We start from the raw sequence: 13,402 nt of genomic DNA on the forward strand, positions 1-13,402 counted from the left end.
ACGCAGCTAACCAGTAATCACAGTACTGCATCATCACATTAAAAACGTACTGCTTGACAAGGAAAAAGAAAGGCATTCAGGCAGTCACTGTAGCAAAGAAACAGTGCCTCACAGAAAGAGTTAATTTCTGTGTATGCTGAATAAGCTACAGTAAAAGACAGGAGTTGGTGGAGAAGAATCCCCCTATTTCTTCCTGCATATTTGAGTTACACAGGTACTCAAGATAATCTCCAAAAGTATTCACCGAGTGCAAAGAAAAGCTAAACTTGTGCGGTTTGAGAGCCTCAAGTCTTCAATAAGAGTTCTGCAATGTAACTGAAACACAAAGCTTGAGACAAACCTGCTTGAAAAAAATTAAGCAGTTTGTCACACTTCAGAGAACTTCTTATTCTTTCCCTTGAGTTTGATTTTTAAATACTCCCCAAAACTCTATGTAAGACACAGGATTTCTGAATTCACCCTGAGTTTTAAAATACTGGTAGAGAGCGCTTACAACCCACTGCCTTGAAATGACAGAAGGCTAATTCTTCTGCAGAATTTCATCCCTCAATGAATATAAAATTTACAGTTGAAAGTGGTTAAAACTTTTATCTACGTTTTCTGTTTCTTAACATCAAGACTATGACAATCTCAATGATGTGCACTGAAGGCTGTAGCTCCTTCCTTTGCTTTCTTTTTTCTTTTCTTTACAAGTAACCAGTTACTTTAAATTCCTTACCTGGGGAGAAAGAAATTGGGGAGGCACTTGCGCCCGGATATTGGGGGAAGGATTTAGTGGCTGCACTGGTGTGTGCATGCCCCTCGATTGTGCTGTGCTGTTTCCAAACAAACCATGATTGCCACCCTATAAAATTAAAGCAGTAGTGAGAAGAATTCTTCAGAATAATGGGTATCTATGCTACTAGCTATTTATAAATAATGAGGCAAGTACTGACTTCAACAGAGTATTGTTTGAACTACTGAAATGTCTGCCCTAAATCAGTAGTGCTGCACCTGCATGAAGACCGCCATACTACATTTTCAAGATGCAGGTTCTTTCTCTTCTACATTGAAGAGTCATGTTCATGTATTTCAAAGCACATGACTAAGTTTGTGTTTTGTATTTCGCATGTAACATGTTAGGAAACAGAAACCAAGTACAAGGAACAAGCTCAAAAAACATTCCACTAGCTTAAAAGTATGGGAAGACTGTCAGTGAGAATTTTTGGCCACTGTTTCAGAAAAGTGAGGTATTTTATCACACTAGGCTGTCATCACTCAAGTCTGTTACTTTCGCTGAGGGCTTTCCACTAACAAATCAAAACTCAGCATTGTCATGAAAAATTTCCCTGTGATGTGAAATATTCAGCATTCTGGATCGAGATTTTTTTGTTTTCCTATTTTTCCCTCTTATTAAAGAATAAGGTGAAGAGTAGGTAAACTCTCAAATAAGAAAAAAACCCTCTCCTAGTGATTTTTTTCCTTAAGTAGAAAGAACACTTGCTGTTTCTTTAGATTTTTTTTAATGAGAACAGTTTTGTCTTTTTAAAGTAACTTCTGTAGCAGTAAATCCTACTGTACAGAACGACCAAGAGAATTTGTGATTATGTTCCATTATTTCAGACTCCGAGCACTTTTTCTAACATCTTCCAACAAAAAGCCACAGGAGATGTTATGGACAGTCTCCTACATGTGCAGCTGTGCGCTGTTGCTTCTAAAAACAGAAGCCAACACACTTCTCTCCTGTACTCTAAAGGTCCTTACATGCCATGATCCTGTCCTTTCTTCTCCAAGACCTTCAGCAACTCCCCTTCTCCACTGTATACAAGAATCCCTTGATCCATACCTGCTTCTGTCATACACTATGGCTTCTAAACAGCACTTTTTAAACCCTCAGCCATCGTTCTGTTCTCTCTCCATACCAACATCACTGTATCTAATGTAAGTTCATCTTTCTTCAAATCTGAAGTCTTGGAGGTCTTCTCCAAAACCCTTCCTTCCCCTGTATGCCAGAATCTCATAAGTTTTGCCCCCCTTCAGCTGGAATGCTGTGCATTCTCCACTATCCTTTTGCTAAAACACAAGTCTCTCATTCTAATTCTGTACTGGTACACTGTGGATCGCCTCATTCACCTGCACTGCATCTTCTCAATACATCTCCTCTTTCAGAAGCAGCTCACCATGTCATACTGAGCATGCAGCAGGAGGATAGACAAAAGAGAAAATGAATCCCAAGAGACAGAGAAGCCTGTATTCTGGAAAAATCTCACTGGGATCAACTGCGTATCAAATGTTTTGAGAAGCTTGGAGCTGCTGCTACACTTTCAGCTTTCTCTAAAGCTCAGTGGAGTTCCGGACACTGAATTTGAGAACATGTCTACAAATTCTGGATTTAATCTGATGTTCAACACTGCATCACACAGAAACAGAGAGACAACACACAGAAACACCATCATGTCAGGCACATGACTATATAAGCTAGTCCAGTTGTAATACTCAGTTCTATTCTTTAATTTCCTAGCATTCCTGCAATGTTTTCTCCTTGTACAATGCAAAACACAGTATCAAGGAATTGTCCCAACTATAATCAACCACTCCATTTCTTCCCTGCCATTTCTCCACACACGGAACAAAACCACTGCTACTTCAACCATTTTTAAACGCTGCTAAAATCAGTCCTTTCTATGCTCTGCAGGGAAGGGAGGAAGGAACAGGCACTATGCAAAAGGACTGCAACATTTTATAAGAAAATTTCTACACATGAGGTTATTGGGCAGTCTGGAAAAATTCGGTGTGGGAAGCTGGGGGGGGCAAATCAACAGCCTCTAAATAGATTTTAAAACATCAACACAAGGTTCTTCACTAACTAACTTCACGACTTCTGAAAAATAAGTCTGTCTGCTGCTGCACTGTGATTCAGTAAGTAAGAGGCCAACAAAACCAGAAAGAATACATTTTGATGACAGGAACCAAAGTGGGTGGTTTGATATAACTGAAATTTGTTATTTGTTTATTTGGTAGGAAAACAAGTGCAAGCAACCGACTAACCAGGATTAAGCCCAGGTTGCAGCCATATTAACAACGCATCTTATAAGGTGGCCTGCTTACTTGTCTAGCAGCGTAGTTTTGGGGACTGAGCCCTGAGCCGATTGCTCCAAGGCCGACGTTGGATAGTGTGGAACCAGAGGGAGACAGCTTGTAGCTGGGAGAAGGGGAGAAGGGAGAGCAGGGAGCCTCATCCCCAAGGCACCCATCTTGATTGGAGAAAGGCAAAGTCAGCTGAAGCCAACAGCAGGAGTTGGTTAGTGAAGCAACAGAATGCAAGAGGAGAAAAAGAGGGACGGTGAGTGACTAGGAAGAAGCAAAGTTAATTTGTAATAGCAATTACATGGACAAAAGTTCAGACTCAAACGACCACTTAACAATCACAATTCTGGTCCAAGGAGATGATCAATAAATCCCTAGAAGTTTTCTTCTAAGAAAAACATTTTGAGATGTCTGTTGCACTAATAAAGTTCATTTCTGACAGTGGCTGCTACCACTACGGAAACAAACACACTTTCAGTTAACTCCCAATATCAGCATATACCTATGAACATAAACTGTTTGGAAAGCCTAAGGTTTGCTAGTGGTATTTATTACATGGGCCACCAGAGGGAGTTGACAAAACTGCTTTTGGCCTGTTATACCAAAATGGAGGAGTTTTTTAAAAAAAAAAAAAAAACAACTCAGACATTAACACACCTACAGAATTTTTACATATTTTTTCCCACTTTACATATTATAAAATATATTTAAAAAAACACAACAACAAACATTCTGAATCTATTGGACAATCTCCATAATGTGAAACAATTAGTATTTGGTAACAACAGTGAAAGCTTCTACTTAAAACGGGCAAGAATATGAAAGAAACGCTAACGTAACATACAACAGATGTCACAGAGAAACAGATGTCATACAGAAGCTCACAGCACACAGACATACAGAAAAAAGGCTTGCAGAATTTAGAAGGGGTGTTTCCAATGCATCACAGATATCAAAGCAGAATAAAACGTGGAAGACTGTGATTACTTATGTTTACTTAGATCTAAAACCAATCTTTTTACAGTAGATGACTGTAGTCAGTAACCAAAAGAATCACTGTGATGAAACCTGTAATGAATTTCATTACTACCAGTAATTTATCCTTCCAAGAAAAACAAAAGAATTCCTTCCTGATCATTTAAAAAAAAAAGTCTATTCTAAAATAAAATGCATTTTTCTACCTAGATAATTTAGCTTGTTTGTACATACCTGACTCCTCTGTTTTATAAACACATCCATTCTACAAACATAATTCCCTCACACCTTTTATTGTTGAGTTCATCCATGGTGACCGGATCTTTAGCGCTTCCAGAGGAATAGGATTAAAACTATTACCTCAAATACTGATTTTAATTTATCTAAAGATATTTCTCTCACCTTCTCAAAATAAGGCCCACTATCTGTGGTTCCCATGTCTTTGGAATTAGGTGGACGGAACCCAGATCGATCCTTTCTCATTATGTCATTAAAATCCCCGAGATTCATGGCTCGTTTATCTACCTCAAACTTCTTATCTGGGAGACCACCTGCAGAAAAGAACAAAGAAAGCATAATTAGTGCCAATCATATCTAATGCCTTGCATAACATCAGGTTCACAGCCAAAGAAAAAGTCTGTAAGATCAGATTTGTCTTATTTACATCTTGTATAAATCAGATTTATCTTCTAATTTAGTACAGCAAACAGTTCTCACCAAAGGATGCTGAAAAAATAAAGGAGGAAGTTTCATTTTAAGACTGAACAAACCAATTCAGGGAAGTATGAATAATTTGGTCAAAATTCTCCTGCAGTAATGTGAACTTAATCCTTGAACAACAACAATCTACTGGTCTACCATAACTTCCCTGCACCAAGTAATCAATCTCTCTCAGCCTGCAGCAATTATACAACCTGAAAGAGATGCTTTTCAAACAACTTCAAGTCTCCTGACATTGTTTACTGGGTAATGCAGCGAACCATGAGAAAGAGATTTTAATAACAGATGAGGAAACTACCACTCGCAGTGGACAAGACATCTTTCTTTACAAGCATATGATCAGCCAAGTCCTGACCAAAGGAAGTTGCTGCCTTACATGCAACGCGGTCAAAGAACAATTCTTTCTGTCATACTTGGCACTTGGATCAGATGAGCAGTGTTATGCTGAAGTAAATGGAAAACATATTAATTTCAAAATATAAGCAAAGTGGTAGAACCAAGCTTTATTTGTATTTTCCGTTTTAAATAATTGTGTTTAGTAGAACAGATGGCCTTTACAAGAATAGTTCAAAAAGCCTGTCACCATATTTAGCCAAAACTTCTGACTTTAATAAAGGAACTTGGTGATGGATACCTTATCCTACCACTGACAAACGCTGAAGTCTTTATTATACACAGCAGACAACTAATGATTGTAAAATCCTAGAAATACTTACCTTCTCAAAAAAGATTCTCAAAGGCAGTATCTCTTGTTAATGTCCTATTGCATACTGTTAATATTTATAGGTGTCCTACTGCCAAGGACCTATGAAATCAACCACTAATTACATGGGTTTTTGTTTTCAGTACAGCCTTGAGAGTTGATCCAGCTTCATCTTCTCAGATGACTTCAACATCATTTATCACAAGAACAGTGACCTATCACCTCTGCAATTAGCAAGAACACTTAGGCACAAGCAAATATCATCTACATAAAGAACTGTCGAACAGGTTAAATGTTTTATCATCTTTGTAAAAGAAGACACTTCAGCAGATTTTTTTTCTCCTCACTGCTAACAGCTCTAAGAGACACTGTGAGAACCAGGAGATGAAACAAGAGCTTGAAAGATCAATTTCCATGCCTGATGAAGAAAAGAAGGTATTAAGAATACCTTTCTCACCACATGCACTCAGCATAAAGGAAAAAAAAATCCATAAGTATATACATACAAGTATCAATATGGTTAAAAAAAAAAAGTACAACCAGTGTGGCAAAAGTAATACTGAAAAAAAAAACGTTTGCAATATGTTTTCTAATTGACCACAAATACTAAAACATCAGAAAGATACTGGTTTTATATTTTTGCCATTAAGTCACAATATCCATGACTACTCAGCAACCATATTGAATTGTCACACTCTGGTTACAGCTTTGTTACGTATCTACAGTTGTATACAGTATGAACTGAATTTGAATCAAGAGTAATGGAAATGAATTTCCCAGTTTTTACAGATGAGTTGAGAATTCCATGATCTACAGAGGTTGCTTCTAATATACTAAAGAAAGAAGACAGAAGTGGCTGTCAAACAGAATGAGACGTTAAAATACTAAGTGGTCCTGACAAGCTACGTACTGCAGTATCAAACTTCACATCTCAGGACTTTTGTCAGTAGATAAAAGCTGCATCCTATTTCCTATTTCCAAAGTTCAACAAGCTGCCTGTTGAAGAGATCTGATAACAAACAAACAGGCAAGTAAATCTGCCTCAGGCTTTCTACTGATCCATTTCTTTTCTCTCTTGGACAGTACAGTACCTTGCAACCAAAGCAACATATTTTTCAAACAAGACTGAGACCCACATAGTAAGAATTACTATGGCAATTACTATGACAACTGGACCTATTTTAAGAGGCGTGATGATCAGAGCCAAGTTACTCTGTGCATACAAAAGCCTATGTTTTCTCTGATACACGTGGTCTCCAAGCACAGATTTAATGGAGTTCAATGCGTATTTATCCACAAACTGGGAAAATACTAAGCTGGAGCTATCTGGCTACTAAAGCTTGGCATGTTGTAAACATGACCAAAATCCAGTTGAAGAACAAGACTACCTGATAACAAAGTCCAGCCTTTGAGGTTTAGATAGTAATTACAGGCTGAGCAAACAGCTTATACTGTTCACAAGCAACATAAGCAAAAAAGATCAGAACTTCCAAGCAGAGAATAAAGTAACACAAAAGCTGTAGAAAAGTCTCAGTTACATTCTTATTCTTTGAAATAGAATACAAACTATAACAAACACATGTATCTAGGATCAAAGATGTTGCCATTAACGGACAAGTTAAAGAATAGATGTGCAACACATCAAGATAATGCAACCTTTCTGCAGCATTCTCACAGAATATTCTGAGTGTCTAACGCTCTTCCTCACAAGGTCTGATAGCTTTAAGATCCCCAAGAGCAGAAAGTTTCAAGGATCCAAATTAATTTGGAGACAAGGAATAAAAAGAACTATAATCAGCGTAAGTCAGGCTACTTAGAGAAATGTGACACAAGGAGAGTCTGAATGCAGAGGCCAAAGAGGATAGAAAAAAAGTTAGGCTATTTTCCCCATAACTATGAATTGCTATAAAAAGATAAGGAGTCCTTAATTGTTAACAGGAAGAAAGAATTTGTGGAAAAAGAAACTTTCATCTTCTATAAGGTGTGATGCAGCAGAAAAACCATCTCTTTTAAGAAAGCAGTATTTTTTAAGCCAAGAGATACTGAAAATCTTCAGATTGCATTAAAATACTAAAACTGGAGCTGATACCAAACGTACGCCTTGAGTACTGCAAATCTACAACTTCACTACCAATGAAGATTAAAGCATGATCCAAACGATCAATCTTTTTTGGTTGAGAAAAATCCCAATTCCATTACAAGATGCGATGCCTACAGCTGTGGCCGATGCTTTTGACTGCTCTGGTGCAAAGAGGGTCAGCATCAGACCAGACGCCTTCCCACTGCCACTTATCCACACATACAAAAATTAAACTACTTCATTCATTTGACTTTAACTGGATGAGGTCTGTCTTTGCAAGCAAGGACATAAGGCAACCCTTCCTGCTTCTGTAGATTCCGTAGACTGAACACAGGAAGGAGACCTTCTTCCTGTTTTTAAGTACCTAAGACTGTGCTGTTAATGTTTTTATCTTTACTGAGTCTCCAAAGGACTCAATAAAAAAGAAAAAAAGAAACTCTAAAATTGGATCATTTCTTTTAATATATGCTCTACGGATCTTGCAGGGAACAGCTCAAATGGCAGAAGAGTTCAGAAACGTGTGGTATTTCTACCACAATACAATGTCAGTGACTATTCAGAAACAATCTGAAAAAAAGCCAAAATGTAAAACCAAACTTGATTTCGAGAACAAAAAAATTCTGACAGTTTACTTTGCAGACAGTCTGCCAAAGAAAAAAGTTGTGGCATATTCCAAGCTGATTAAATAGGATTAGGTAATACAGTTAATCCAAGTGGTCAAATTCAACTTCTCATTTAGGTTCATGCTTTCCCCTTGCTCCACTCCACTTAAGCAGTGCAGGATTTGCGGTGAGGTTATCTATAGGGAAAAATCTGGTTCTACTGAGCAAATAATTCATAATAACCTGAGGCAAGCAACTGAAGAAATCACCACAGATAGTCTCAACTTGCATCACCTCCAGGGACCTAAGCTAATTGGAATGTCCTACTGTCAAGAGCAACAGGAAAGAAAGACCCTCACTTTCTTGACATTGACAATGAACATGAACTGCAAAAATCAATACAGTCTCTTAGGATGCCCCTTCCCCAGGTTACAGTTGTGTTCTGTACAGGTATACATGCCAACGTTGCATTCTGGCACTGGCTGTGTAAGTATTCAAAGCTTGCAGCGAAGATATCAGATGGCATCTATCACCATGTCCCTCTCTTATGGGGAGTGCTAAAAAGTAAGGATCTAACCTTTCCAAAGGAAAGCGTATCATCTACATGAAAATACTACATGTGGTCTCATATTTCAATTAAATTAAATTATACATACCTACAGACAAGTCCATCTTATTGCCTGGAATGTCCTCAGTTTGACTCTGGAAGAAAAAAGAAAGTCAGTTCTGACTTCTTTGAAATGCTGAGGGATGTTTCTGAAAGGAGCCCTTGATGGTTAAAGGTGTAATGAAGGAAAAACATGTTTGTGCCAACTGCAGTTCCATTCTAAACTATAATTTAGCACACAAAAACTCCTGATTTCAGTTTGGGCACACCTCATCCCAACCCCTCAGCTCTGTATGTGGCGAGTTTACAGAAATGAAACCAGACACACAACACAAGCAACAGACAGAGAAAGATGGATAGACAGCTGCTCTGTGAAATGAACCTCTGTCCTCATGTTCCAGTGGTCAAGGGAAGAAACACTGAAAATAGCGGCCAAAATGATAGCTCATCCTCATGACCCGTCCAGTCATCAAATCTTGAAATGCGCTGCCAAGTTACTCTTCAGCTGGCAGTCTGGGACAGTGTGTTCCCATAGCTTTCAGAAGCATCTACGCTCTAGCAGACTCAGTTTGAGCCTTGCAGCCAAAAGTTTGTACAAACTAATCCTCGCCCTGTTAGTGACAGTTTGTGCAGCCCTGGCTTCTCACACAGTCTCCACATTACGATCTTTTGCTAGCAAGTATTATTACTCCTGCATCAGAGTATTACAGTTGGTGCAATAGTCAGTAAAATATTTGACACAGAGACCACATCAGAAGTTCGTCAGCATTTCTGTGTGTTTGCATTTTTATAATATACTACTTCGTAGATTGGTCTTTTCTCTCCATGACATCCCTCTATTTATTCACCTTTCTAATTCATCCTTAAATACCATTTAATATTGAGCTCTTTCTGTCCTAAAAAAAGACCCTGCTGCACATTACTTAGTAAAAATAATTAAGACACAGGGTTGTAACTCTGCTTCTCTGGGAAATGACTGAGCTTCAGAAACCTGAAGAGTCCTGGAAAATCATAGACGTCTGATGATATAACCATGAGCTGAGGCCTCTATCTGGAGTGTTCTAAACAGCACTTTATGAAAAGCCACCAGTTACAACTGTCATAAAGCAGCTTTAAAGTGTGTAAGTTTGTGGGTGCTTTTTTTTATCTTTTTATTTTTAAAGAACCATTCTTACTTGCAAGAAGTTCTGGATACCCAGCTACTACTGATATTAGAGCAACATGCCTACAAAGCAAACGCAGGGTAAAAAGTAACACACTTGAAAGTGAGCCATCATCTCACTGATTTAAAACTTACAGCTTTTTTACAAATTGTGTATTAAATTCATAAAAATTCACTTACTAGCAAGCCCATATTTGAAAACTGTTTGGATATAGGGTTCATCCATGAATCACTATTTCCTCCTTTTAATGAGCACTAAAAAGAGAAAAAAAAAAACAGACATTTTTAAACATCTTTTCCATTCCTTAAATTCTGTTTTATCCCTGCGATGGGAAGTGTTGAAAGAAAATCCTAATATCTGAGAAATTTATTTCTGTAACAAACACCTTGTCCTTGGAAATTGCTTTGCTCTCACCTTTTAAGTCTGCCCTGAATATCTGATTAGAAGCAGAGAAAGCTCAGTCCTTCTAAAATTAATACAACATCAAATGTTACTGTTATAGAGAACTTTAACATGTATACAAGCCTTAGAAAGCAATTCATTTAGGACTGTAGCCAAGATCCTAGTCAAGGCTGAAATTTAACAATAACAAACACAAGTCAGACCCAAATCCAAGTAGAAACTGGAGCCATGTAGAAACTGGAGGGCACTGCCAAAGGGCCTGTGGATTCTGAACTCCAGCAGGCTATGCAAGCAGAACAGCAGCAGTTTAACAGATGTGCCAAGAACAGATGAGCAACAGTCCTGAGATACTAACCGCTCAGTTTCACTTAGCAATGGCTCTGCAGCCTTCATAGCAAGAGAATATGACACTTTTTGGCAGACCTATTAGTCACAACAGGTGTAACACATTAGAACAAATCCAAAAACCTCATTTTTTATGCTGCTCTACCAGGCACCTTTCTAGCTGAATTCTGTATAATGCCTCTTAAAAGAATACTTATTAGAAATGCTCTAACACATCAGTCACACTGCTTTCAGACAACACTGTAGTTATGAATCATTCAAGTGTTTTACCTTTATCTGTGTTTTCTTTCCTCCTTGCCCCCAGCTTGTTGAGTTGTGGGAGGAACTGCTTCCCTGAGAGCCTGCTGTGTTCCAGACTCCTCCCTCCTCCTCCTCTTCCCAGCTGGAATGACGTGTGCCTGTTACTGGCCCATCACTCTCTCCCCAGCCATCTTGCATAGATTTAGAACCTTGAGAAGAAGAAAGAGAAGCTCAAAAACAAGCCCACAATACCATGCAGCAGGTGACTAGATGCTGCATTAGCTGAAATTGTCAGAACTGCAAAAAGTGAAAAACAGAAGTGTATTCGCTCCAACAGCAGTAAAAACTTGTGTATGAACTCCACAATCCAAGAGATCTGGTGGCATGTTAGTATGTCTTATTTCGCAAGAATTCTCAAGCAACATCAAATCTTTAGAAGAAATAATGATCAACACAAACTTCTCTCTTGCAACTACTGCTGCATTTGGATTCTTTAAAAGACAACCGATCACCTCCTTATGTAAATGAAAGACTCCAAAGACACATAAGAAAAAAAATCCAAAGGGTGCTGAGGACTCTGGCTCCTGATTTGTGAATAATTTCCTGCCTTCCTTCAAAACTGCACCACGTCGAATCCTTTCACAGAACACAGAAATGAAGAACTTAAAAGAGCAACAACAAAGCAGAATCTGAAGGAAAGGACCTGACATTGTGCTCTGACATAAGCAACACCAAAACAAGTTTAATCCCTCAAAAATCTCTTTCATTTCCAGCCTTAACAGTAGCACTAAAAAGACTCATTACCAGTACTGTTTAAACAGAGATATAATTACCAGAAAGTTGGGTTCCATCATACAAACTCATGCTAAGGGCTTCTTGTCCCTGTTGCCTCCTTTTGTTGTTACTCTCTAATAACAGCCGCCATGAAACGTAGAATTTTAAGTCTTCTAACAAGCCAATAAGAGCCCAAATCTTTTCTTGTCCACTGTCCAACCACTTTCCTTCCTACTGCAACTTCTCCATCCGTGCATTTCTTCCCCAAGCACTCATCTCCTTTAGAAAGGAACTCTACCATCACCACCTTTCTCTTCACTAACCCTTCAATTGTCTGGGTTTTGAGAGTGGAAATGAGGAATAAGAACTTAGCAGGAAATCTCAATATAAATAGCAGTCAGGAAATGTATTTAATCTGTCAAGGGGAAATCTGCCTGTATCAGTCTGAAGATAAGTACAGCAGCTTTTCATGGCAACTTAGGAGCTACCTTAAATCTCACCACAGATAACAACTGAACTACTTCACAGGAAACTCAACCTTTCAACACACTTTTGTGCACCAAAACTCAGACCTGCTTAGGCACCACATTGGCCCAAGCATAAAAATCTGCCTCTTGATCCTTTAATCATGCTACTTACACAGAAAAAGCTACAGGCTTTAACTTACTTCCAGCCAGTGTTTAAATATAGTCCTATGATCCTGGTTTTAACTACATGACCAGAGAGAATTTTCTGCATTGACAGCTCTCAGGTCTGAGACACCTGAACATGAATCAGAACAGAAAGAAGCCTTCCTTGTCAGCAGAGCTCCTGCTTTATTTTTTTCACGTGCTGAGTGAGAAGGCACAATGACATACAGTAAGGAAATGAAGCTCTGAAGGTACCAACAAAATTATGTTGTCACAAAAAAACCAAACAACTCCTGTCAGAGAACTCCTATGCAGTGCTGATGAAACTTTGTAATTTTAATTTTTTTTTAACAAGCAGGCCATGAACTAGGCTCAAGTTTCTGCACGTGCAACTTAAGGTCAGATGGAGCTGTAGCACAGTACAATTGAAATGCTACATGCAGTCACACAAAGGTAGGTAAATGCAAAACCTCCAATCCTTAGCTAGCCAGATAAAGAATTCAAAATCCAAATAAGTTTTCTCAAAATCCATATGCCTCTATTCATCAAATGCAAAATGGAGCTCACACCAATCACACTCACACAAATAACCAAAAGTACTCGCTTGCTGGACAACTGGATGTAACAACACCACAGGGCAAAAAACCCCATCAATCCCATTTTATGCTTGGAGTATTTCAGGTCCTACACAAAAACCTTCTTTCCATGGAAAGCCATCACAGCATATGTGATATAATGGAGCAAATCAACATTTCAGAGACTTTAAACCACATGACTTCTCATCACCGTTTAGTTTTTATGTAAACCTGTCATGATTGAAAAAACACATCAAACAAAAACACAATCCATAAGACAGTATCATATGGACACTCACATGACTTCAGTTAAGCTGAAACTTCACACCAACTGCACAGACTCCTACCACTGGAGTTAACAGTACTGTGAATAAAGACTGCTGTTAGCCAGCACTGCAGAATAATGGGATATAATGCCAATGGCTTTCACAAGCAGTAATGGCACAATTTCTGTCTTGACCTTATCTGTGCAAAGTTAACAAATATTCTCTGAATGTACAACTGAGCACTCTCCCAAGTGG

The 13,402-nt window shown here is 38.5% G+C and overlaps 1 protein-coding gene across 12 annotated transcripts in view; it reads right to left on the reverse strand.

The window, feature by feature from the left end:
* The window catches only part of TNRC6B (trinucleotide repeat containing adaptor 6B), a 139,041-nt gene that overhangs the window by 25,802 nt on the left and 99,837 nt on the right, over positions 1 to 13,402 (reverse strand). For 10 of the 12 annotated variants that reach the window (XM_048933984.1, XM_048933982.1, XM_048933983.1 and 7 more), the window contains 5 exons: positions 10,934 to 11,112; positions 10,096 to 10,170; positions 8,803 to 8,848; positions 4,444 to 4,592; positions 719 to 844 (listed from right to left, as the gene is read on the reverse strand). In XM_048933984.1, the coding sequence (XP_048789941.1) occupies positions 719 to 844; positions 4,444 to 4,592; positions 8,803 to 8,848; positions 10,096 to 10,170; positions 10,934 to 11,112 (575 nt within the window). Of the gene's footprint in view, positions 1 to 718; positions 845 to 3,087; positions 3,259 to 4,443; positions 4,593 to 8,802; positions 8,849 to 10,095; positions 10,171 to 10,933; positions 11,113 to 13,402 lie in introns of all 12 variants that reach the window. The other 2 variants (XM_048933991.1, XM_048933985.1) reach the window with 2 other exon arrangements.

Source organism: Lagopus muta, chromosome 1, assembly GCF_023343835.1.
Source record: "Lagopus muta isolate bLagMut1 chromosome 1, bLagMut1 primary, whole genome shotgun sequence".
Taxonomy (NCBI): Eukaryota; Metazoa; Chordata; class Aves; order Galliformes; family Phasianidae; genus Lagopus; species Lagopus muta.